Raw genomic sequence first — 25,412 nt, 5'->3', positions numbered from 1 at the left:
TTTGCTTTTCCTCATCTGAGAACTGAAGATCCTTCATTGGTTTTTGAGGTATATTGTGAGTCTATTTTATTATTATTATTATTATTATTATTATTATTATTATTATTATTATTATTATTATTATTGAGTGTGCTACTTTGGGAATCAATTGCAACAAAGAATCCACCTGTGACATGTCCACTCAGAGACGGTTCTGAGTTCTGACACCAGCAATACTGATGATATATAACCTTCTCTAATCTATAAAGTGTAGGTCAGTGTTATAGATTTAAGCTGCTAATGTGCTTATGCTAATTTGTATAAAATACAGTAATAACTGCTAAAGAATTATTTAAAATAGTGAAGTAATGTTTTATTTACAGTTGATGGCATGAGCATCCATGTTACTCTGATGTGCTGAAATTATCCTGACCTTCTAAGTAGAGTTGGTTTTGAGTTACTGGCTTTAGTGAAATAGATATTTATTATTTCTGGAATTGACTCTTTGGTCCATTGTGGCTCTGACCAGGATAAAGCACTACTATACATTACAGTACAGCTGCTTTTACCAATCACAGCTTATATACTGTACACATTCCTCTTTTGCTTTGTTTTTACTGCAAATAAATATCCAAAATACGACACTTTTTATGTGAGTGATTTTTGAAATACATGAACATACTTTTTATTAAAAAAGTAAAACACAGAACTCAGACACACAAACACAGTATGACTTTCAGGATTAATGGCTATGATTGGCATCAGCACCATCACATCACCGTCACTTAGCACATGTACATTTGCAGTTTATTCAACATTCTCTGCACTTGCATCCACATCCTGCTCATGACAGAACATGACCCTAATAAAATGGATGCAGAAAATGCTAACTTTCGAGATACAGGAGAGGAGATGTATAATCAGAGGCACCAATGAGTGTCTCGGTGCTATTTATCCCTGACCCGATGTCCACCATGTGCTGCCTTCTCTCTCTCCCGGTCTGACGATTGTTAAGAGGATATCGTTGTGTCTCAGAACCTTGTTGAAGATATCTCTGAGCTTCCATGCCTTAAGAAGAACACCACAGTGGCTCTACATTCTGATTTGGACAACCTTGGGTAAAATATAGACATTTTCACTTCTTACCCTAGATGTATAACTGATGCTGAAGGAGATATTGAAGAAGGTGAAAGTGCAGACATGGTCTTCAGAGCAGAAAGATAAGAAAAAAACTTTTAATTTTAGATACAGTGTCTTCTCAGCATGTCTCTCAGGACAACTTGGATATCAGTATATGTGTCAGTAAGGCGTGTTGATGATCTACCACACGGGTGTGTGTAACTGATCTCTTCTCACAAGTGAATGGAGGGAATGAGCAGTAAGACTTCAGCTGTAGCTGATGAGATTTATCAATGCGCTGTGTTTTAGTCCGGCGATGCCAATAAAGAGAAGAAAGGCACCAAGCAGAGGAGAGCGGAAGAGTCACCTAGTGGTGACTGAGCACGAATGGATGAAGAGAGAAAGATGGGCTGATCCGTGAGTGGGTTTCGGTGGACGCTGAGGAAAGGTGTCCGGAACCGTGAGAGCGTGGTAAGACCCGGCTTCAGTGTAGGAAAGAAAAGCACCAGGGCGAAAGTTAAAGTAAAATAAAGAAAGATCTGCTGGGTTAATTACTGCCTGTTGCTCTTTCTTCCAGCAACACCAGACATCCTTCATGTAGTTGTGGCAGAAGGTGCTGCTTTGCGTGTGGAGGGTGGACCCGAGTGGTAGCGTACACATGCAGCTGATGGAGACTAATACGTGTGCAATGTTTTAGTCCATTTGAAGCCCAATAAAAAGGAGAGACAACTGCTTTGGAAGGAGAGAGAAACACCAAACACAGGAGACTGGAAGGATGGGCACACAGGGAAGGCACAAAGGGAAGGCACCCGATCTGGGTGTGGGCTCAGCTAGATGTCAAGAAAAGGTGTCAGGAACCACGAGTGTGTGGGTGATACTCAGCACCCGTATATACTACTCGTGAATACAGAACGTTCCCTTCCAGGTACTCAAGCTGCGTCGTAATGCTTTGGGAATAACTCAAGAACTTTAAGGATGGATTTGGACTTTAATTAATATTAACAGTCTACTAAAATGTGCTCAGGACCACAGGTTGCATGAAGAGTCTTGCATTTTAGTGCCAATTACTGCACAAGTTGAGGATGGATTAAAGTGCAGGCATCAACCTGGATGGCTGCTTGTTGCAGTCGACCACTAGATACACAGCCATCATCTAAAATGATGAAATTTGGAGAAGTTTTAAATATTATCCTGGCTTTTGGAGCATTCATTCTGGAAAGCTATACCTCTTGGGGACAACAACATCATGCAGCCATTGTTTATAGCCGAGACAAGCTAAACATCCTACAAATGGCAGCTGCAGTCTCTTCACAGCTAATTCCAAAGGAGGTCCAAAAGAAGCCTTGGAAGAAAAGAAGTAGGGGAAAGGCAACAAGACAACAGCAGGCATAGTTACGAAGAGAAGGAAGGAGATTTAAGACATATATTCCCTCTGTCATCATGGGAAAAGTGAGATCCCTGGTGAATAAAATGATTGATCTAGTGAAAGCATGGAGTCAGAGTATCAGTCCTATCCCAGACCTACTGTAGCTGCTCCCCCATTTGCTCTGCACAAGAGAACAATAGCACCCCTGCTTATCTAGTAAACATGAGGATGCGTTTCACAGTTGACCTGTTGACAAAACAGTTGAAGGGAATCCATGCATGAGAAGCTGCCAGCCCTGATGGTCTTTGATAACATTGAAACTTCCTTGATTGTGCAGCATCTATACATAATATCTATGTTAATGTATATATTTTATTTGTTATTTCTTTAAAACTTACAAAACATACTTTGTAAGCAATTCTCTAGATGTTATCTTTGCAAACTTTTCTGTCAAAGTGTGTCTGCTATAGCTATATTTAGACATGGCCCTGAACCATGTGACTTACCACACATGCCCTACATTGATACTGCGTGGTGGGTGGGAGGGATGTTTTACTTCACTAACCGCATGTGTACTGTTCATTTCCTTAATCCAAACCACAGGTTGTCAATTGTTCAATTATCTCCAGCGATTAAAATGTTAATCTTTGTAGCTCATAACCATACACTAACAAAAGCGGCGGGAAGGGCAGAGCCGTGATGCGTACACGAAGGTCTTCATTAACAGCGCAGAACCAAGATACAGTAGATTATTAGTCTGAATCTACCGGAACATACTCTTATTTTCTGCTAATCTATTGAACTTCCAAGTAATAATTACTATCTGAAAAAGACATCAAGCTGCAACACGTTCAACAGGTATATACTGTATAAACACACACACACACACACACACACACACACACACACACACACGTACACACGTCCTTTACTCAGTCGACACTCAGTACACTTTTTTACTCAAGTTAAAGTAAAGAATTTTGGGCTTTGACATTTATATGTAAAAAGTAGCTGTTACTTCTACCTGTTTTAGTTTCACGCTGTTAACTGGATGTCACGTCATACTGATATTAGGGCTGTCAATTGATTAAAATATTTAATCGCATGATTGTCATGAGTTCTGTTAATCGCACATTTTTATCTGTTTAAATGTACCTTAAATTAATACATGCTTTTAACATGGGCATGAATCAGAGAATATTTGTGATGTAAATTGGTTTATTTAAAAGTAGACTTTTTGCGTTTTCTATTTATATATGTATTATGTCTGTGAGGCAAATATGCATTCAGGTTGTTTTATTTGTGTCTGTGAAGAGAGCTGACAGAGACAGCAGAGAGCGCCCCCTGTCTGTTTTCTTAATTTTATAAAAGCACATTAGTTTTTTGTTATTATCAGTGAAAACAAATAAAAGTAGACCCTTTACATATTGAAGAGCCTGGAGAGGTGGAGGTACATGCAGGAGAGAAGAGGAATGAAAGTCAGTAGGAGTAAGACAGAGTACATGTGTGTGAATGAGAGGGAGGGCAGTGGAGGGGTGCGGTTGCAGGGAGAAGAGGTGGAGATGGTGGAGGAGTTCAGGTACCTGGGGTCAACAATGCAAAATAATGGAGAGTGTGTTAGAGAAGTGAAGAAAAGAGTGCAGGCAGGGTGGAGTGGGTGGAGAAGAGTGATAGCAGGAGTGATTTGTGATAAAAGAGTATCTGTGAGAGTGAAAGGGAAAGTTTAAGACTGTGGTGAGACCTGAGATCTTGGAGGACGTTTTGGGTACAACGTGAGAGAGGCCCAATTGAGATGTTTGGACACGTGCAGAGGAGGGACATGGGGCAGTAGGAGAATGCTGAGGATGAAGACACCAGGAAGGAGAAGGAGAGGAAGACAAATGAGGAGGTTTATGGATGTGGGAAGGGAAAACATTCAGGTAGTTGGTTTGAAAGAGACAAATGGAGAGGACAGGGGTATGGAGACGGATAATCAGCTGTGCTGCCGCCTAATGGGAGCAGCCAAAAGAAGAAGTAGTTACCTAATGAATGTAGGCTGAAGATCCACCATATAGAACACAAGCAGAGAAAAGATGATGATGATCAGGTGATCAGGAATGTCTCTGTTCTCAGTCATGTTTTAATCAGTGACTCCCTCTGTCTCATCCACGTTAACGCCAGACTTCTTACTGCCTTCTGCCTGCTCATTGTGAGCTTCATAAACTAGTCTACATCTGTGATGTGTGAGAGACAGGAAATGATGCACGGGGGGATTGAAAAAGCAGCACAATGACAGGAAACAGGTTGATTGGCTGAAAATGGCACAATTAGAAGAAAAAATATTGACATAAGAAATAGAAAGTACAGATATTTGTGAAAGAAGTTGTCAAAAAAAAAATTGTGAAGTAAAATACTGATACCAGAAAAATCTATTTTAATACAGTAACGAAGAATTTTTACTTCCTTACTTCCCACCTCTGGTAAATGATCACCTGTAAATGTAGAATGTACGGTTAATGGTGGTGGTTTCATATTTAGTAAAACACAAGCTACACATCATTGACCAGTTGGATACAACTAATCCATAGAAAATGTTACATTTATTTACATTCAAATATTTCTTTTAATTACTGCCTAAGAATCTCACTAAGCAAACAGATATCAGATATTTATTTATTTATTTATTTATTTTTCTTTATAAACAATATTTATTTCACTAAATTTATATATTTTTTTTTAAATATATATATGTTTAGAACAGTAGAGTCTCGTGACTGCCCCGTGTGGCACAGCAGCTGCAGTGCACATCAATAAAAATTAAACTGTGGCAGGTTCTGTTAAAATAAATGGTAAATAGGAAAATAAAACATTATACTCTTCATATAAATGTTTATAAAAGAGTGAGAAAAATAGAAATATACTCTTCATATTATGAATATGATATATATTTCTATTCTGCAGTGTGTTATACCTCTTTATATAAAGTAAAACTGAATTTTTGGAACGTGTGAATTTGCTGCTGTTGGATTGAAGCTGACCGTGCTGTGGGTTTCACTTCCTCAGTTCATCTAAACCCCCTCTTTTTCTCTTCACACATGTTCACTGAGCGGGTTGTAGAAAAAAAAAAAGAAATACTGCATACACGGTGTTTCCATTAATGCTGACACACCAAGCTTCGCTTTTTAATGTGTGAAAATGGTTGCAGTAAAAGCTTTTTTTGTAACGATGCCTTACAATCACTTTGCTTTTGTATTACAGTTATAGTAATAAATATAAAATACAATACAATACAATACAATAAGTACACCAGTTAATGAAGCTAATTAAGCATTATTGACGTGATCAGACTCAGTGGACCGATGAGTTGATTAAACTTTTGCATGTCCTGAAGGCTGTAAACTAGACAGAGTTTGTGATATTTAAATCAGTCCAGAGCAGGTTTTCGAGATAAAAGATGGCGCTTGCGGTGTATATCACATACTTCAGCACTAGTTTAAATCCTAAACATGGCCACAGAGGACAGACATGCTTTCTCTGGACAGACACAATTTACTACATTAACAAAGGCAACAGGACACTGCTATTAATCTGAAGGCTAAATCATGCTAATGAACCTTTCAGATGGTTAAAGTTGAGCTGAGCATATTAGCATCATGCTAATGGAAACATTAACCAGCATGTTAGCTTTATAATGGGTTATGTGCTAGTTGTTTAGTGCTAAAGGGTCTTAGAGAGGGTACATACATTCAGTCTGTTCATCAGCTTTGTACTTTGACTATTAAAGCCAATATAATTTCACAGCCGACTTCATCACCAAGGTAACATTACCACAAATATATCTTTGCATTGCAAAAGAAGGAAATGATGAAAAGTCTGTTGCGGTGACTTTTCTTTTCTTTATCTTTTTTTTTTTATGCTTATGCTTATGAGATCACTCGAGCATGAAGCTGCAGGGCAGCTGCTTTTCTAAAGGAAAATGCAAATGACTTCATCACAGACAAGCCAGAAAGCAGCTCTGAAATGTTCTGCTTCAGTGCTGATGGTGCTGCTGATGTGCTACACACTGCGAACCGTTTACTATTCCGAGTGTGAGAAGTCGTCTTCATGGGAGGATTTTCTCAAATTCAGAAAGAGTGACAACTTCAGCGCCAATTAAAAGAGGAAACACTATGTTGCATTTATGTGAAACGGCAACACCTCTCACCCACACACTCTTTCTCTTGCACTTTATTTTATTCTCAGTCTTTCTGCTGACCATGAAAGTCAAGAAGACACGGTAAGAAAAAAAAAAATGTTCTTACTAATGGTTTTTCCAAATGTACTCTTTAGTCTAATTGTTACATTTCCAGAACATAGATATGTTCAAATGGTATTGTTTTTTCCCAGTGCATTTGCATTAATTGCTAACTTTAGCACTTTTACTGATCGCCTCTGTGTGCTGGGAATAATGGATATATGTGTTTCTGTGTACTGTGTATCGAGCTATCAATATTGTGATAAGGTATATTTCAGATATTGTGGTGTTGTTAGTAAAATAAAGTCAAATGTAGGACCAACCAACATCCAAAAGACAGCATGTGAGAGGAAAACCCTTTCTATCACTCTGTTCTTTATTGTGGTGGTGCACATGAGGCGTGAGTAGACATTCAGAACTTCAGTCTTAAATAATGAACTAAATACTGAAAGGCTTTATGTTTATATTCTTAATAGTTTATTCTGCCGTATCGCTGGCTGTTTTTATACTAAGACATATATATATATGTATAGGACCTTCAGGTTTCTCCAGGTATCATGGAGATATCGCGATTGGCCTTATTGTCTCATACTGATACCGTTACTTCATACTACGTTTTGTATTTTCCTCATGGCTGCTTTGGTTATTGCCTGATGAGTTGAATCAGTTTTGCTGGGATAAAATGCTGATATTTCTTGAGCAATTATTAACAATAACAGCCATTTGTGCTACTAGTCCATGCGCTAATATTTGCATAACTTCATGCACAAGTAATAAAACTGCTTTATATATATGCTTAATACCACCACTATCACGTCACAATTATAGAAACCATCAATACAATACAAAACGCAATATAACAACATGTTCAGAATCAATATTTGTCTAATAACATGTCAAAAACATACAAAATTTCATAAAATACAACGTACTCACCAGAGATGCAGACTCATAATGTGCAGCGCTCCTCAGAGGCTGTAATCCAGTGGTACTGCTCGTATTCACTGGTCTGGAAGTGGTGAACCAAAACCTTTCCCAGGCTGAGACAAGCTAGCTAGATTCAGAGTTGGATGACCTCCTCATGATGTCTAGCTTATCTTTAAAATGGATTTTTAAATATGTTTGAGACCAAATAAATTTTTCTCCCTCCGTAGGCATGAAAAAGGCTAACTCAGATGTGTTAATGTATGCAGAGCTACAGACGTGTTTTGCCAGTTGAACTTGGCTGTAACGGTTTCCCTCTGACCAACCAATCAGAGAACGGAAAAATGCTGACACTATTCTGACGCTAATTCGCTGAGAAGAATTTGAAATCAGATTGTTTAAAAAAAAAACCTAATTCTTATGGAGACTATGGTAAAAAGTCCAGCAGTACTGATTTTGAAGGCCCTGGGCAGATTAGATTGACATGACAGCACATAGAGGCTGAAATCTGATTGGACAAAAAATATAACATCCACATACACGTACTGGAAGCAGTGCGGCCGAGAGGAACACTACGAAATGAAAAGAATAAACTGATGGGAATAAATTAATAAATTTTCATGAAACAAATATAAAAAAATAAGGTGAAAATGTAGGTCAGTGCTTTTGATAGTGTTTAGGCCAGCAGAGAAGGCCTTGCTGGCTCTGACGTCCCACAACTGGTGTGTGTATATATATATATTTTTTTTTTAGACTACATTCAAGGGTTCCCTGGTGGTCTAGTGGTTAGGATGCGGCACTCCCGCTGCGGCCCAGGTTTGATTCCCAGTCAGGGAACCAGCCCCAGCCATTAGGGTTGCACAAGCCAGTGCACTCTTAGTGCCGGTCCCAAGCCTGAATAAATGTGGAGGCTTGCGGTCGGAAAGGCATCCAGCGTAAAAACATGCCAAATCGAACATGCAGTTTATGAATACGGATGATCCGCTGTGGTGACCCCTAATGGGAGAAGCCAAAAGAAAGTTTTATTTAGACTACATTCAGTGAACTCAGTGAACTTACCGTAACATTAACTCATGGCTTTTTTATTTCACATCAATGGATTCAAAAACTTGATTAGTTTATGGCTACATGTGTGTACTTTAGGCAGGGATAAACCATGACAGACATTAATGCTTTGCTTTTGGCATCCACGTTGTTTTCAAGTAGATTGTTTTGAATTACCTTTAATGTTGAATTACCTGCAAAATTCGGCAGCAGTCAGCAAAAGAAAACCACCCAGTATACATTATGTGAAACCATAACTAACTAACTAACAATAACAAGTTCAGCACCATAGTTTAGCACAGCCAATCAGTGACAGTCTTACCATGTGATTATACAGAGTGACATGACCATTAGACCTGAGCTAAAGTTGAGCTTTAATCTTTCAGCATTTTTCAATTGATTTTTGGTAAAAAAAAAAAAAATAAATAAATAAATAAATAATAATAATAATAATAATAATAAAATATATATATATATATATATATATATATATATATATATATATATATATATATATATATATATATATATTGTTATATAGTCTGTTATAGAGTCTCAGTGTGAACAAAGATGAATATTTACATTACCATCGTTATGGTTACAGATCTACTTAGAAATAATAACAATCTACCTTTTTTTCTGCCTCTTCTTCTGGCTTTGGTGTCTATGGCACCCTACAGTGTCTTCTTGTAAACATTTGTGAGATTTTGTCACTGATTGGAGAAGATCTAAGGAACATTCTGTAAAATGCTCTACCATCAAAATCAATCAAAATGTAAGGGATCCATGGATTCTCGAATTCAAGCTGAGTTTTGAATTGCCTGTAATGGGTCAAAAGCCACCAAAGAGGAAGCCTCTTCCAGGCTGATTCATAACAAACATTTACAGTTGACTGGAACTTCTTAATGATTGTGATGGCTTTTGTGTTCCTACATTTATACCCCTTTATACTATATGTACATAGAAATATACTTCTGCATGGTTTCAACCAATGTTAGACCCATTGCTTGTATCTTGATATGTAATTTTTCAAAATAATTCTATCCATATGCTTATTACTATATGATAGCTAAGCAGATGCTTTTTGCCTCTCAGATTCGTTAAATTTGATTATTTTTATTGATTTCTGTAATTAATATATTCACATATCTCTGTGTTTTTATTTCTTATAGCAATTTGAGAACATTTGTGTTTACAGTTACAATTTATGTTGTAATTGTTAATCAAAGTAAATCAAACACAAAATAACAAAAAATATAAACCACAAAGAAGTTTTGTTTAAAGGAATGTCAGTTCACCTGCAGTTGCTCGTATAAGGGTTTTGTTCTTGGTGTAATTTTATTAATTTATTTATTTGTTTTTAGTTACCTATAGATTCCTTATAGAAGAATGATGTCCTTTAAAATGGCTTCTCTACTTTGTCTGATCTTTCTTCTTGTGATTACCGGTGAGTCACACGTTCACATTATCACACTCATTATACCCCACACTGGGTACAGTAAATAAATAAATTAATTAATTACTGTTTAGACTTGATGTTTAGATGATCCGCTGTGGCGACCCCTAATGGGAGAAGCCGAAAGAAGAAGAAGTTAAGAAAAAATGCCAATTATATCGATTTTAAACATTTTAGGGGAAATTCTCACACTGCTGTTTTCAGATTTGGAGACTTAAAATAAAATGTTATGTCATTATTTTTAATAAATTTCTCACATTTTGTTTAGACTGTTGATTTACATGGATTTTCTGGGCTTTTTCTTCACCTGCTCCCTTTTATACCTTACAATAATCAGGGATTTCAATTATATCAACTTTTCAAATATAACAGGATATAACATTAAAGCCAGAAAAACTTTCGAATAAAAAAATCTTAATAACGAGCAGAGAGTTAGTGGGAAGCGAAAATGGGAAAATGGTTCACGTAACCAAAATATCTATAGTCTATGAAATAACCTTTATATTACGGAACGCTTGCAAATGCACACATAGACGTCTGTGTTTTCTTCTCTCTTTATTTCTCTTTCTCTCTCAAGGCTCTTGAATCTCTTTTTCTATACACTATATTTCAAAAAGTATTGGGTCACCTGCTCATAAGTGCGGTATGTGATTTTTGAGCATCGCATTCCACATTAATCCCAATTCACCTCTTCTAATTCCCTTCACTCTTCTGGGAAGATGTTCCACTAGATTTTGGAGTGTGGTTATGGACATTTGTGTTCATCAGCCACAAGTGTGTTATGAAAGGCAGGTAGTGATGTAGGTGAGGAGACCTGGGGTGCAGTCAGCGTTCACATTCATCCCAAAGGTGTTCAGTAGAACTGAGATCAGAGCTTTATAGCAACAAGATCTTCCTCTCCAAAGCATGAAATCCAGATCTTGAAGGAGCTCACTTTGTGCACAGGGGCATCGCCATGCTGGAACAGTTTTGGGTTTCCAAGTTAAATCACCCTGTACTATTAAGTGCCTCCAGATTTGTGGTAACAGTTTGGAAAAGAACCACATATAGCAGGAAAGATCAGGTGTCCCAATACTTTTGGCAATATAGTGTAGGTGTGCGATCCTGAGCACTTAATTCCTCCGTCTCCATCCCCCAATCCAAAACCAGCACTCGACCATGTCCCCACTTTTACATGGTGGTATAATAATGAGAAATGAATAAAGATCAAAGTAAATCTAATAATAGTCTTCAGTATTACTAATTTTCCTGCAAAAAGGCTCTTAGATGTAATTATGATATTTCTTACTGCAACATTTTTTATATTGCACACTCGTTATTAGGCAGAAGATAAAATAGGACTTGGGTAAAGTATGTGTCCATCAGTGGTCTGAGAAGAATAAAAACAACAACATGCATTTAAAACGGGATAATATTCATATCTAATTACTGTATCATCATTTTTGTACTTCATATTGGTCCTAAATGGCATTCCATGGATTTAACACTGATCCTCTCTGAGTCAGAATTCCACAAGATAAATGTGCATAAGACACAATCATGAGTAAGTAAATAGTTATAAACTTTTTTATAAATAATCTCAGTTAATGAAATAACTGCAGAAATATTTTATATGTTTACCAAAACCTGAACACCAGGATATAATACTGTGGTCTGTCAGTGACACGGGAATAACGGATGATAATGTAAATAATAACAAAAAAAGCTCTGAATCCAGAACACACCCCTGTGTCTCAATCCTGCACAGTTTCCTTCCAGTAGTAAAGAATAGTTTGTATTTTTCTGCCCCGGAGTTCCAGAGGAGAGAAGAGAAGCTGTAAAATAACTCAGTGTTTTATGGGGCTCAGGATAATGATCTCTAATCACCTCTTTCATGTGTCATGTTTCAGGAGCTCTTGAGCCTGAATGGAGTGTGGAATACAGCAAACATCATCTCTGTGCTGTAAAAGGATCTACAGTGGTTATGGAGGCCACTTACACACATCCAACAGGTGTTACAGTGATAAGCAGGTTTTGGGTAATAAACCCAGCTACGGGTGTAGAAGCGACTGATCTGCGTAATGAACCAGGTTACTCAGACAGAGTGGAGTATTTAGGAGATAAACAGAATCACTTCTCCCTCAGACTGAGTGATGTGAAGAAATCAGATGAACACAAGTTCACCTTCAGATTCATAACATCTGGAGGAGGATATCAGGGTTATCCTGAAATTACACTCAGAGTTACAGGTAAATAAAATCATCTTAGTTTCTATATACAGTGGCTTCAAAATATCTGGGTCACTCTCTCAGTTGTATATAAATTGTGTGCATATAAATAATAATTTTCACTGCATTTAGAAAACATGTCAAACCAAAAATTCCACAAACTTTCTAAGATTGGAATGTAAAAAATGTGCAAAAAGCTTTTAAGGATGAAGACCTTTGCAGAGCATCTTTACAGAAACTGATTGAGTTTTTTTTTTTATTTATTTGTAACAGTGTTTGCGCTTCATATCAGACAGTTTCTATTTTAGTTCTAGATTCAATCAACAAAACGTTTCGTTTAGCAAAATAGGACAATCAGCTGAGTTTATATCTGAATTCCGGAAAGATCTCTTTCAAAAGACTGTAGGAAATTGAAATCATTATCTTTATCTAATAAATATTCTTGTATATATTATGAATAATATTTTGACTAATGGGTTTCATCCAGAAGGTCTTCGCATAACTTTGAGTTTCTGATGCAATCAGTGAAAATATGTAAATAAGATGGTTCTTATTTGCTGCTGCATTTCAGTGCATGTTCTTCTGTAAATTTCATGCATGCCTTATAGTTTCTTAATAAATTGTTCTTGGTTAATGGCTCCTCCCTGTGTGTCTATGCTCCTGGAGTTAATCGTTTGTGCCCATAGTCTGAAGAAATCCTTGCTGCTGATTCTCATCTGTTTTTCTTGTTGTTGTTTTTTTTACGCAAATCAAGGCTGGTGGTATTTCTAGGTGTGTCTGCATGTCGTCCTTCACCTTTAAATCTTACACGTTTAACAGTCTCATTTATAGAGGATGTTTGTGGTATCATTTCCTAAATGACAGTAAATAGCGTTTGGTTTGAAATGTTGAAATGAATCATTTTTTTCTGAAAGAGGTTTCAGAGGTTTGTACCTGATTAATAAGTGTTTCTGAAACATTCACTGCTTAATGATATAAAGTTTTTAAAACTGATAATAACTTCATTGGATACTAAAACACTTTGAGAGAGCAGAGTTATAAAAGAAGATGCTTTACTGTGTTCAGAAGAACTTTTCAAATGTAATGTTTCTCTCATTGTATAAGATCTTCAGCTGATCGCTCCTGCAGAAGTGACAGAGGGAGAATCAGTCATTCTGACCTGTAAAACCACCTGCAGTCTGACTGATCCAACATTCATCTGGTACAAAAACACACATAATTTAACCACAAACACCTTCAAGAGCAACGAACTCCACCTGCAGAGGGTCAGCAGTGAGGATGCAGGCAGTTATAACTGTGCTGTAAGAGGATCTGAACATCTCCCATCTCCTGCTCAATACCTCAGTGTCAGATGTGAGTTTTATTTACCTTCTTCTTTTAGGTCTATTCATAACTTAACATTTAATGAAGGAAAAACTATTGAAAAGTCATGTGAGTAAAAAAGTAAGTAGAAAAAAGGAACATTTGGGAGAAGGTGATGGATTTAAATGACAGAACAAATTATTACGTTTGATTGGGTAATAAAAACACAGAGAAAACCAGATGACATGATGAGGGTTTCATGTATTTGCCTCTAAGCCCACTATTGTTATTGTTTTTGATTATTTGATGTACCAGACCTTTCATTAGACACACATTTTTTTTTAGCATTCCTCATATATTCCTAATTCCAAATATCCTGTAGTGGATGAGGAGTTGGGGGCAGAAGGTGGTGGTCTGCCTGAATTAGAGCTTGGGGTTTAGATATCTGAGACTGGTTCCTGTACAGTTTCTGTCTACAGTTCACACACTGCTTACACACATTGATTTTACTGTTGTTTTACTGTAGAGCAGCAGCTAATAACTCTATGTATAACGCACAACTAGAAAGTGGGCACACACTGTTTTCCATATCTATTACAAACATACTAAACAATCATCAGTGTCTGTGAGCTCATGTGTGCAGAAGTGGGAAAATAGTGCTTTCTTCTGATTGTGTTACGCTGCCTGAGGTTACACAAGCAGCAGAAGATAATACAAATCTCAAACATGTACTTGATTAACCATTGTCTAGAAAATAAAATAAAGAACAAAGTGTTTTCTCTGATGAATACGATCAGTCAGAGTTTGGTAAAAAAAAAAAAAAAAAAAAAAAAAAAAAAATAATAATAATAATAATAATAATAATAATAATAATAATAATAATAATAATAATAATAATAATAACTTCCAGAGTTGTAAAACTATATTAAAATTAAATTAATAAGAAAATTATTAGCTAGAAAAAAAAACATTTGAAGGATTAGAGTTTTAAAGTAAATGCTTTATTGGATTCATTACAACTTTAAAATTGTAATCCTTCTCTAATTGTCTTAGATCTCCGGGTGATCGCTCCTGCAGAAGTGACAGAGGGAGAACCAGTCACTCTGACCTGCAAAACCTCCTTCAGTCTGACTGATCAAACATTCATCTGGTCCAAAAACACACATAATTTAACCACAAACACCTTCAAGAGCAACGAACTCCACCTGCAGAGGGTCAGCAGTGAGGATGCAGGCAGTTATAACTGTGCTGTAAGAGGATCTGAACATCTCCCATCTCCTGCTCAATACCTCAGTGTCAGATGTGAGTTTTTTTTTTTTTTTTCTTATGCAGTCTATTGTATAACGTAATATAAAAAACTATATAAAGCAATAGTGTAAAAAAAAAATGAAGCATAGAAGAAGGAATGGAGGTACTGCTGTAATTCAGTGACAAACTGCACACTGGGAAAGTGTCTGAAAGTTCAGATTATTTTATTAAGTGCAAATTAAAACCCAAAACTATGAAAACCAACAGCATAAGCAACCACAGTGGATACTAAGTGTAACCCTCCTGAGGGTATGTGGGTATTGGGTTGGGGCACAGTAGCCTGAGGTCCAAGATGATAGATTGAGAATTATGCTGGACTTTCACCTATGGCTCCTAATCCTAAAGTAAAATCAAGTAACAGTTGAAATATCTATGCTGTTGCCTTCAAAATGTAATGGGTACAGTTGATCAATAAATCCTGAAATGTTTATCCTGGTTTATTTTCCTGTTAAATCTGGCAAAGAGAAACAGGTGTGTATAATTAGTGACGTGTGACAAGCATGTGATGTGCAAGGGCTGATTACACAATTACCACTTACATCTCCTGGCTCCGCCCTCCATTCAAACTCCACCCTCCACACATTTTCTTCCTGTCAACACACTGTGTTCTACATGTAGATTTATATTGATGTCGGTTTGATTGGATACTTATTGTAATCTTGGAAAAATGATCATGTTTATTTCACAAGTTCACAAGAAGGTAAAGTGCCAATCCACTTTATGATGCAGGTTTGTTAAAGAGTGCTCTCAGGAATGGAGGCATTCTCAGATATTCTCTGTCTCACATATCAGTTACAATGACATGAGCCACTCATGCTTGTCTGTAAGCCGCCTGAATCTACAGCAACAGTTTAAAAAGCTGCAGTCAGCTGTCTTTCCATGTCTCAGAAAAAAAAAAAAAAACATATGGTAGTGTTTGCCCACAATGGAACTAGTAAAACTTAAATCTGTATGAATTGCTTTAATATAATAATGATTAAAAATGTGAGATGTCCATTAGGAGTGACGACGATGGACAGGATTAGAAATGAGTTTATTAGAGGGACGGCGCATGTAGGACGTTTTGGAGACAAGGTGAGGAAGGTGTGATTGAGATGGTTTGGACATGTGCAGAGGAGGGACATGGGGTATATCAGTAGGAGAATGCTGAGGATGGAGACACCAGTAAGGAGGAGAAGAGGAAAACCAAGGAGGAGGTTTATGGATGTGGTAAAGGAAGACATGCAGGAAGTTGGTGTGAAAGAGGCAGATGTAGAGGACAGGGGGGTATGGAGACGGATGATCCGCTGTGGAGACCCCTAATGGGAGCAGCCGAAAGAAGAAGAAGAAGAAGAAGAAGAAGAAGAAGAAGATGAAGAAGATGAAGAAGATGAAGATTATTGATTCTAACAGTTGCTAAAAATACTGGTTAAACAAATGGATTCAGGTTTTGATAAGAAAATCTCAAAATAAAAAAAAATAAAAAAAATAAAGAAAGAATTTTAAGGCCATGAACTTTCTAATTTCTTAACATGACATTGTCCAGATCCTCCAAAGAATGTCTCAGTGTCTATCAGTCCCTCTGATGAGACTGTGGAGGGAAGTTCAGTGACTCTGACCTGCAGCAGTGATGCAAACCCACCTGTGGAGACCTACACCTGGTTTAAGGGAATTACCTCAGTGGGAAAAGAAAAGACCTACAACATCTCTAATATCAGTTCTGAAGACAGTGGAGACTACAAGTGCATGTGCAGTAATAAAATCAGGGATCAGAACTCCACCAGTGTAACTCTGAATGTTCTGTGTAAGTTAAAGCTTACATTGTGTAGTGTACAGACTTTGACATAATCCTGAGACTGGGTCATAATGTTAGTTGTGTTACTTTGGCTTACGCTTTACCATTAGGCTGCACATCTTTCACCACGTGGTTTTCTAACATACCTTAATATCCTCTGCCTTTGTATTCATCTAAGGAGTTGCTTTAGTTCTCTCTTTCTCTCTCAAAGTATCTCATCTTTTCTTTTGTCCTCATTTCCGTTTACCAAACAACAGAACTCGTTAGTAAAATTACACACAGTAATTACACAATTACCACTTACATCTCCTGGCTCCGCCCTCCATTCAAAAACCGATACTTAACCAAACCCGTTTTTCTACACACATTTTCTTCCTGTCAACACACTGTGTTCTGCATGTAGATTTATATTGATGTCGGTTTGATTGGATACTTATTGTAATCAGGGAAAATGATGAGTAAAACTTAAATCTGTATGAATTGCTTTAATATAATAATGATTAAAAAATGTGAGATGTTTATTAGGAGTGACGACGATGGACAGGATTAGAAACGAGTTTATTAGAGTGACAGCGCATGTAGGACGTTTTGGAGACAAGGTGAGGGAGGTGAGATTGAGATGGTTTGGACATGTGCAGAGGAGGGACATGGGGTATATCAGTAGGAGAATGCTGAGGATGGAGACACCAGGAAGGAGGAAAAGAGGAAGACCAAGGAGGAGGTTTATGGATGTGGTGAAGGAAGACATGCAGGAAGTTGGTGTGAAAGAGGCAGATGTAGAGGACAGGGGGGTCTGGAGACGGATGATCCGCTGTGGAGACTCCTAATGGGAGCAGCCGAAAGAAGAAGAAGATGAATGATTAAAACAGTTGCTTAAAATACTGGTTAAACAATGGATTCAGGTTTTGAAAAGAAAATCTAAAAATAAAAAAATAAAGAAAGAATTTTAAGGCCATGAACTTTCTAATTTCCTAACATGACATTGTCTAGATCCTCCAAAGAATGTCTCAGTGTCTATCAGTCCCTCTGGTGAGATTGTGGAGGGAAGTTCAGTGACTCTGAGCTGCAGCAGTGATGCAAACCCACCTGTGGAGACCTACACCTGGTTTAAGGGAATTACCTCAGTGGGAAAAGGAAAGACCATCACCATCTCTAATATCAGCTCTGAAGACAGTGGAGACTACAAGTGCATGTGCAGTAATAAAATCGGAAATCAGAACTCCAGCAGTGTAACTCTGAATGTTCTATGTAAGTTAAAGCTGAAGATCTCCTCATAACCAATGACAAATAAAACTCTCTTAGGTATTCTTTAAAAAATTACCTTCCTGTCCATTTTAGATTGTCCAAAAAAAGTCTCAGTGTCCATCAGTCCCTCTGGTGAGATGGTGGAGGACAGTTCAGTGAATCTGACCTGCAGCAGTGATGCAAACCCACCTGTGGAGACCTACACCTGGTTTAAGGGAATTATATCAGTGGGAAAAGTAAAGACCTACAACATCTCTAAGATCAGTTCTGAAGACAGTGGAGAGTACAAGTGCATGTGCAGTAATAAAGTCGGGCATCAGAACTCCACCAGTGTAACTCTGAATGTTCTGTGTAAGTTAAAGCTGAAGATCTTCTTACAGCCAATTGAACATAAAATTAACATAGATTTCCTTTTATGTGATACCTTTCTGTCCATTTTAGATCCTCCAAAGAAAGTCTTAGTGTCCATCAGTGCCTCTGGTGAGATTGTGGAGAACAGTTCAGTGATGCTAAACTGCAGCAGTGATGCAAACCCACCTGTGAAGAACTACACCTGGTTTCAGGGAATTACATCAGTAGGACAAGAAAAGACCTACAACATCTCTAAGATCAGTTCTAAGCACAGTGGAGACTACAAGTGCATGTGCAGTAATGAAGTCGGGCATCAGAACTCCACCAGTGTAACTCTGAATGTTCTGCGTAAGTTAAAGCTGAAGATCTTTTTACAGCCAATAGAAGATAAAATTATAGATTTATTTTCTCATTTACCAACCCATTTTAGATCCTCCAAAGAACGTGTCTATCAGTTCCTCTGGTGAGAAAGTGAAGGGAAGTTCCTTGACTCTGACCTGCAGCAGTGACAGTAACCCACCTGTGGAGAACTACACCTGGTTTAAGGAGAATGAAGCATCACCTGTAGGAACAGGACAGAGTTACAGAGCTCTACAGAGTGGACTGTACTACTGTGAGGTTCAGAATAAACTCGGCTCTGAGAGATCAGCTGCAGTGTCCATCACTATAACCAGTAAGAGAGATGATATAAATGTATTCACCAGAAACACACTGTTTAAATGTATTTATTTATTTAAAAACACTGTTTCGTCATCTTTCTATACAGAGGCTCTAAATGGAATGAATGTAGCTGTGTATGCAGGTCTTGTGGTGGTTGTGTGTGTTTGCCTCTTTGGTGTCATCATCTTGTTTAAAATGTAAGTCAAGCCTTTTTTTATTTTTGTAAAACTTGTGTGTGTGTGGGTGTGTGTGTGTGTGTGTGTGTGTGTGTGTGTGTGTGTGTGTGTGTGTGTGTGTGTGTGTGTGTGTGTTTGAATAATTTACTGGTAAACACTACTGTTTTTAAATGCACAAGATTATAACAGTTTAGTTTTGACTGAGAATATTTTAATGCATTAAATATATTGTATTCAATGCTGATTTTTGTTATTAAAATTGTCTTTTAACAGAAAAAAAACAAAAACTGGATCAACAGTAGACCAAAGTATAAACCAGGTAAAGAAGTCGGTACAAGAAATTGTTGATGTGAATGTATACAGTATTGTACAGTACAGATGAATCAGAGTTACTGTAAGCTGCTTAAAGATGATTCATTTTCCTATAACAGCAAATCCCCAACTGTGTACTTCTCTTTAACAACATTTATTTTTTTTAAAAGAGCATATAAAATGTATTCAGCCATTTACAGTTACATTTAAAGCTGTGGAACGTCAGCAAAAAAGCTACTCGATGCAATCAGTCCATCAGGAACTTAGTTTTTGAAATAAACATATGAATGAATAAATCAAGTAAAATTCAACCCCGATATTATATATATATATATATATATATATATATATATATATATATATATATATATATATATATATATATATATATATATATATATATATATATATAAAACATAAAAACAAAATATACTAAAATATAATATTTAAGCCAAATGTATGAAAGGCCCATAGTGTTTATCTTAAGAGCCATGACTGGGAAAATGAGACGGGCTGTCGTCCTTAAATCAGTATGAGCCGAAGTATAGAATATGATCCAGGATGCATGTCCTCTTGGGAGACGACCTCTGACCAGTTCACTAGATGTTAAGATGAATGGTCTGGGAAAGTGAGCTCTGGTACATCTGAGATACATTTAGTCTGGACAAAGACAGGCTTCGCTTTATGTTAAACATTATTGCGAAATAGGCTCATATACATCTGTTATACATTAAGAGGCGGACCCAGAGAACGGGCAAACTATTAAACGTGTGTGTAGCCATGGAGCGGGAGTCGTCGATTCGTCCATACGGCGGCTCCGAGCTGATCCAGAAGGCTCGTGAAGATGCTGAATTTCTGTGTTGAATAAACTTTATTTACAAAGAAATAACAGTGTCTGTGAAGATTCATTCCAAGCAACATCTACACTCCATCAAGACAAGAAATATACATCATTTCCTAGCGTCACGAACAGGATACATCATTTCCTGGCATCACGAACAGGATTAGAAATATACATCACCAGTATCTGGAGTTATCTGTTCTTTCTGTGTTCTACACACTCACAGTAAAAAACTTTTTTTTACCATCTGTCTGCTTTTGTTTGTGAGGGTGGATCTTGTTCACTATGTGTTGCATGTAATCTTGAAATGCAGTTTATTGCAAAAGGTTGTTTTTTTTGTGAGAAATACATTTTAATTTGGATCTACAGGTATCTTAACATTTTTTTCTGTATTAGTCAGGTCATGGTCAGTTCAGATTAAATGCTGGATTCAGGGCTTTAATATTATATTATATTATACTTTAATAAAACATATGCAGACCTCTACTGACAGTTGATTATTAAGAGATTATTAAATATATCCAAAAACCATACGTTGTTGCTTGAAAATCTACCCTGCAACTCTACTTCTTTTGGGAAAATGTGGATCGAGTTTAATGAGTGTATATTGAATATTTTCTTACAGTACCTTCTTACCTATGTACAATATACAAACACAATTTATTTGCTAATTCTGTTAAATTAGACAATTTGTCATAAACAACTCAGTTCAGAAAAAGAAAAACAAGAAATTGTAAGAAATGTCAAATATTAAGCAGCAAGTAATCAATCACTTCTCAAGGTTGATGTAGCAGGAACTAGTAGGCGTTTCTTCTATCGTAGTGGTACATATTAAAATTGCTTCATGTAAAGACCAGTAACAGGAAACACGATGTTCATTCATTTACATTGATGTGCATTGGGTTACATCGCTGCAGAGCAATTAAACCTCCTATATTCACCACTATACACATCCTAAATCTCCTATAATGGGCTTCTAAGCATTGGAATCTGAGTGGATGGTGTGCATTTGACAAAAATTTGATGTATTATCTGTAAGTGTTAAAACGGTTCTCACACTGCTTCGCACACATTCCTTTGTCTGTTCAGTGTCTATAGGATATTTATGATGTTAGTATGTAAGGTATACAGGGAGTCTTTATCTGGCTCACACATCTCCGGCTAGTATACCCTCTTGTCTAAACAGGAAACAACTTTAGGTCAGCTTTCTTTCCAATGTGTGTATAAATACACGTGTCTGCTGCCTGCAATAAACCGAAGAAGAACATTTGCTGTGTGCTGTGTGATTCTTCCCTGATATCAGAAAGGCACTACGGGCATCTAAGGTCGTATGGAAAACCTCTCCAAGAATGAAGTTTCGTTTGAGCATGATAAAAATCTAACATTATCGAAGTATTTTTTGTTAATGCTTGCACAGAAACGTATTTTCAAAATCAGAAATATTCATCAGTGTGAATCTGACATGCAGTAAAACAAACTTTTTGCAACATTAAACCTTCATTTCTTTGTCTTTGCAGAGTACGAGTGTCTGCTGTGGCCATGTTTAAAAATAGCCATGGCCCAGAAGCATGTGACTTCCCACACATGCCCTACATCAATATATTTTAAGTGGGGGTGTTAATTAACCTAATGTGAATTTATGGCATGTTGACTTCTTTAAAATAATGTTGCCAATTGTTCTTCTTAAGCAATTCAAGTTTAAGTCTTTGCATAGACTCATATTTATTTATCAACATTATCTGTATGGAGGACTGAGGTACTTTTTGAGTAAGACCATGGAGGATTCACTTTAAAACTGATAAACAAGCCCACCCTGAACTCTGAGTGGCTTCAACTTTCTCAAATTCAAGTTCACACTATTTGTGTGTTTGTGTGTGGGTGGGTGTGAATGTATGCACTGTATAATCAGCCAGCTTAGCCACACACTCTGTCGAGGGTTATGGCCATTCCTCAAAGCACAAAGAGACAAACTTATGTAAAGTGACTGTAATAAGATACAGATGACAAGCATTATGATTTAAAGCTAATTCTTGAACCCACCTCTGACACAACACAGATGAGGATCAACCCCTATTTAACTGGCAGCCTAACTTCCAGTTTCACTGACTCTGCAAAATAGTGGGCCGTTCTAAAGTGACTGAAAGCCTCCGGCAGCAGGATGTCCAGATGAAGGCCAAAGGGATGACCCTATCAGCCATAGCAAGACAAGTTGGTCGTTCCAAATCTGTGATTTCAAGAATATTAAATCTTTACATTTCCAGTATATATATATATATAAAATACAATCTGACTTGCAGTTCACTTACAATTTTCATTTCTTTGTTTTAGCAGAGTGTCGGGTGTCTTCTGTGGCCATGTTTATAAATAACCGTGGCCCAGAAGCATGTGACTTTCCACACATGCCCTATATTAATATGGAATATTAAATCTATTATATTATAATGTTGATGTTTTTTAAATTAAAACTGAGGTTGCCAATTGTTTATCTAGCAATTCTAATTTTAGTGTTTGAATATCTCATAACTGTTTATTAACAGTATGTGTATGAATGACTGAGGTACATGTTGAGTTAGAGATTTGAGAATTGACTTTCAAATGGCTAAAAAAGCCATCCTGAAGTCGCAGCTGCAGCTCTGTCACATTAAAGTTCACACTTTTTGTGTTTGGGTGTGAGTGTGTAAACTGGCCTTAATAACACACAGATGACAAGGATTATGATATTTGTTACTAATTTTACTTATTAGACTAATAGTTATACTATATTGCCAAAGTTTGCAGACATATTGTCAAAAGTATGATATCTGCTTTTTGGGAATCGCATTTTACATTTAGACCCAATTTGCTGTTATAATTCTCACCACTCTTTTGGGAAGATGTTCCACTAGAATTTGGAGTGTACTTATAAATATTTGTGGAGATTTACGTTTAGCTGCAAGGGTGGTAGTAATGTAAATTACATCTCAAAAAAGTTGGGACAAGGCCATGTTTACCAGTGTGTGGCATCCCCTCTTATTTTTATAACAGTCTGCACACATCTGGGGACTGAGGAGACAAGTTGCTCAAGTTTAGGAATAAGAATGTTGTCCAATTCTTTTCTAATACACTCTTCTAGCTGCTCAACTGTCTTAGGTCTTGTTTGTCCCATCTTCCTCTTTATGATGCACAAATGTTTTCTATGGGTGAAAGATCTGGACTGCAGGCTAGCCATTTTGGTACCCGGATCCTTATTCTACGCAGCCATGATGTTGCAATTGATGCAGTATGTGGTCTGGCATTGGTCTGTTGGAAAATGCAAGGTCTTCCCTGAAAGAGACGACATCTGGATGGGAGCATATGTTGTTCTAGAACTTGGATATACCTTTCATTATTGATGATGCCTTTCCAGATGTGTAAGCTGCCCATGCCACACGCACTCATGCAATCCCATACCATCAGAGATGCAGGCTTCTGAACTGAGCGCTGATAACAACTTGGGTTGTCCTTCTCCTAATTAGTCCGGATGACATGGCGTCCCAATTTTCCAAAAAGAACTAAAAATTTTGATTCATCTGACCACAGAACAGTTTTCCACTTTGCCACAGTCCATTTTAAATGAGACTTGGCCAAGTGAAAATGCCTACCCTTCTGGTTAATATTTAGATATGGCTTCTTTTTTTACATTTAGCTGGGCGAATGGCATGGTGGATTGTGTTCACCAACAATGTTTTCTGGAAGTATTCCTGAGCCCATGTTGTGATTTCTATTACATTAGCATTCCTGTATGTGATGCAGTGCCGTCTAAAGGCCCGAAGATCATGGGCATCCAGTCTGGTTTTCCGGTCTTGACCCTTATGCACAGAGATTGTTTCAGATTCTCTGAATCTTTGGATGATATTATGCACTGTAGATGATGATAACTTCAAACTCTTTGCAAGTTATGTGAGAGGAGTTTACCCTGGGACCATAAGAGGATCTGCTTCGCTATAAGCACAGCCATCATCTCCAGGCAGTTTATGTGCCATGACCAATGTAGCTTGGTTCACCAACCTTGGGCGGACCGGCCACTCATGACCGCTCCCCACCCCGCGATGGATGCGTTTGTTCTTAGCGTTACGCGATGACAAGGCACTCCCAAGATGGGGCCTTGAGACATGAACGTATGTTCTCTCCATATATCTAAGGTTCGAAGAGCCCGCCTCAAGACCTTGATAGTACGGAGTGGGCTGCCCCCTCAGGAGAACCCTTAGTCTCTGAGCCACCACTGGAGGGGTCTCATATGGAGGAGGGCAAGTGGAATCATGTTGGACGCTTCCGCCATGAGACTTAGCAGCCTCTGGAACTGCTTTACAGTGAGTGATTGGCCTTCTCTTACTCTCTCGACTACTGTGAGAATGGCTGTGATCCAGGTGGGAGACAATCGTGCCCGCAACACGGTCAAGCTCCACACTACGCCCAAGAATGACATGTCGATGTCAGACCGCCTGGAGCTCTGATCGCGCTAATATCAACCAGTCATCTATATAGTTCAGAATGCGGATGCCCTGAAGCCGTAGCGGGGCTAGCGCTGCATTCATGCACTTTGTGGGTGCGGGTTGAGAGTGTTAGGCCGAAGGGGAGGCCCGAGATTGGTAAGCTGCGCCCCTGGAAGCAAACCTCAGAAACCTCCTGTGAGCAGGAAGGATGGCTATGAGGAAATAGAGAAAGCATCCTGAACCTGAGCCTCATGGGTTATCGGTTCAAGGAATGTACATCTAGGATTGGCCCCAATCCGTCGTCTTTCTTCGGAACAATGATGTACTGGACATATTATCCTGACACTCTGACTGAGGGAGGAACCAATTCGATGGCCCCTTTCCTCAGGAGGGTGCATACTTCTTGCTTCAGGACCAGAGCCTGCTTGGTTTCCACCAGGGTGGGCCTCAATTCGTTGAACCGGGAAGGTGAGGACCTGAATCGAATCGATTAGACCTTCTCTATCGTACGCAGGACCCACCGAGATACGTCTGGCAGCTCTTCAAACCACCTGCTGGAAGGAGGCTGTGCCCCAAAGCCTTTGGTAGGGCTAACAGCCTGGCCTCCTGTGCCAAGGCATCCGATCAGGGAACCTACCCCTCTGGGCTGTAAGGTGTAGACCGCCCTCTTCGATGTAGGGTGCT

At 38.0% G+C, this 25,412-nt stretch overlaps 1 protein-coding gene across 1 annotated transcript; it reads left to right on the top strand.

The window, feature by feature from the left end:
* Positions 1-6: 6 nt before the first annotated feature.
* LOC310715624 (B-cell receptor CD22-like) lies at positions 7-24,749 on the top strand (the record flags this gene model as incomplete). Its single annotated transcript, XM_083522144.1, has 12 exons — positions 7-55; positions 6,686-6,719; positions 10,010-10,092; positions 11,991-12,329; positions 13,413-13,661; positions 16,444-16,701; positions 17,683-17,940; positions 18,031-18,288; positions 18,379-18,636; positions 18,719-18,961; positions 24,438-24,556; positions 24,663-24,749. The coding sequence occupies exons 3-12, from the start codon at positions 10,035-10,037 to the stop codon at positions 24,747-24,749; spliced, it is 2,127 nt and encodes a 708-aa protein (XP_083378270.1). The 5' UTR covers positions 7-55; positions 6,686-6,719; positions 10,010-10,034.
* Positions 24,750-25,412: the final 663 nt, after the last annotated feature.

The sequence above is a fragment of the Silurus aristotelis genome, assembly GCF_946808225.1.
Source record: "Silurus aristotelis genome assembly, chromosome: 20".
NCBI lineage: Eukaryota > Metazoa > Chordata > Actinopteri > Siluriformes > Siluridae > Silurus > Silurus aristotelis.
Note: the sequence above shows the minus strand (reverse complement) of the source record. Positions and strands in the feature narration are given on the sequence as shown.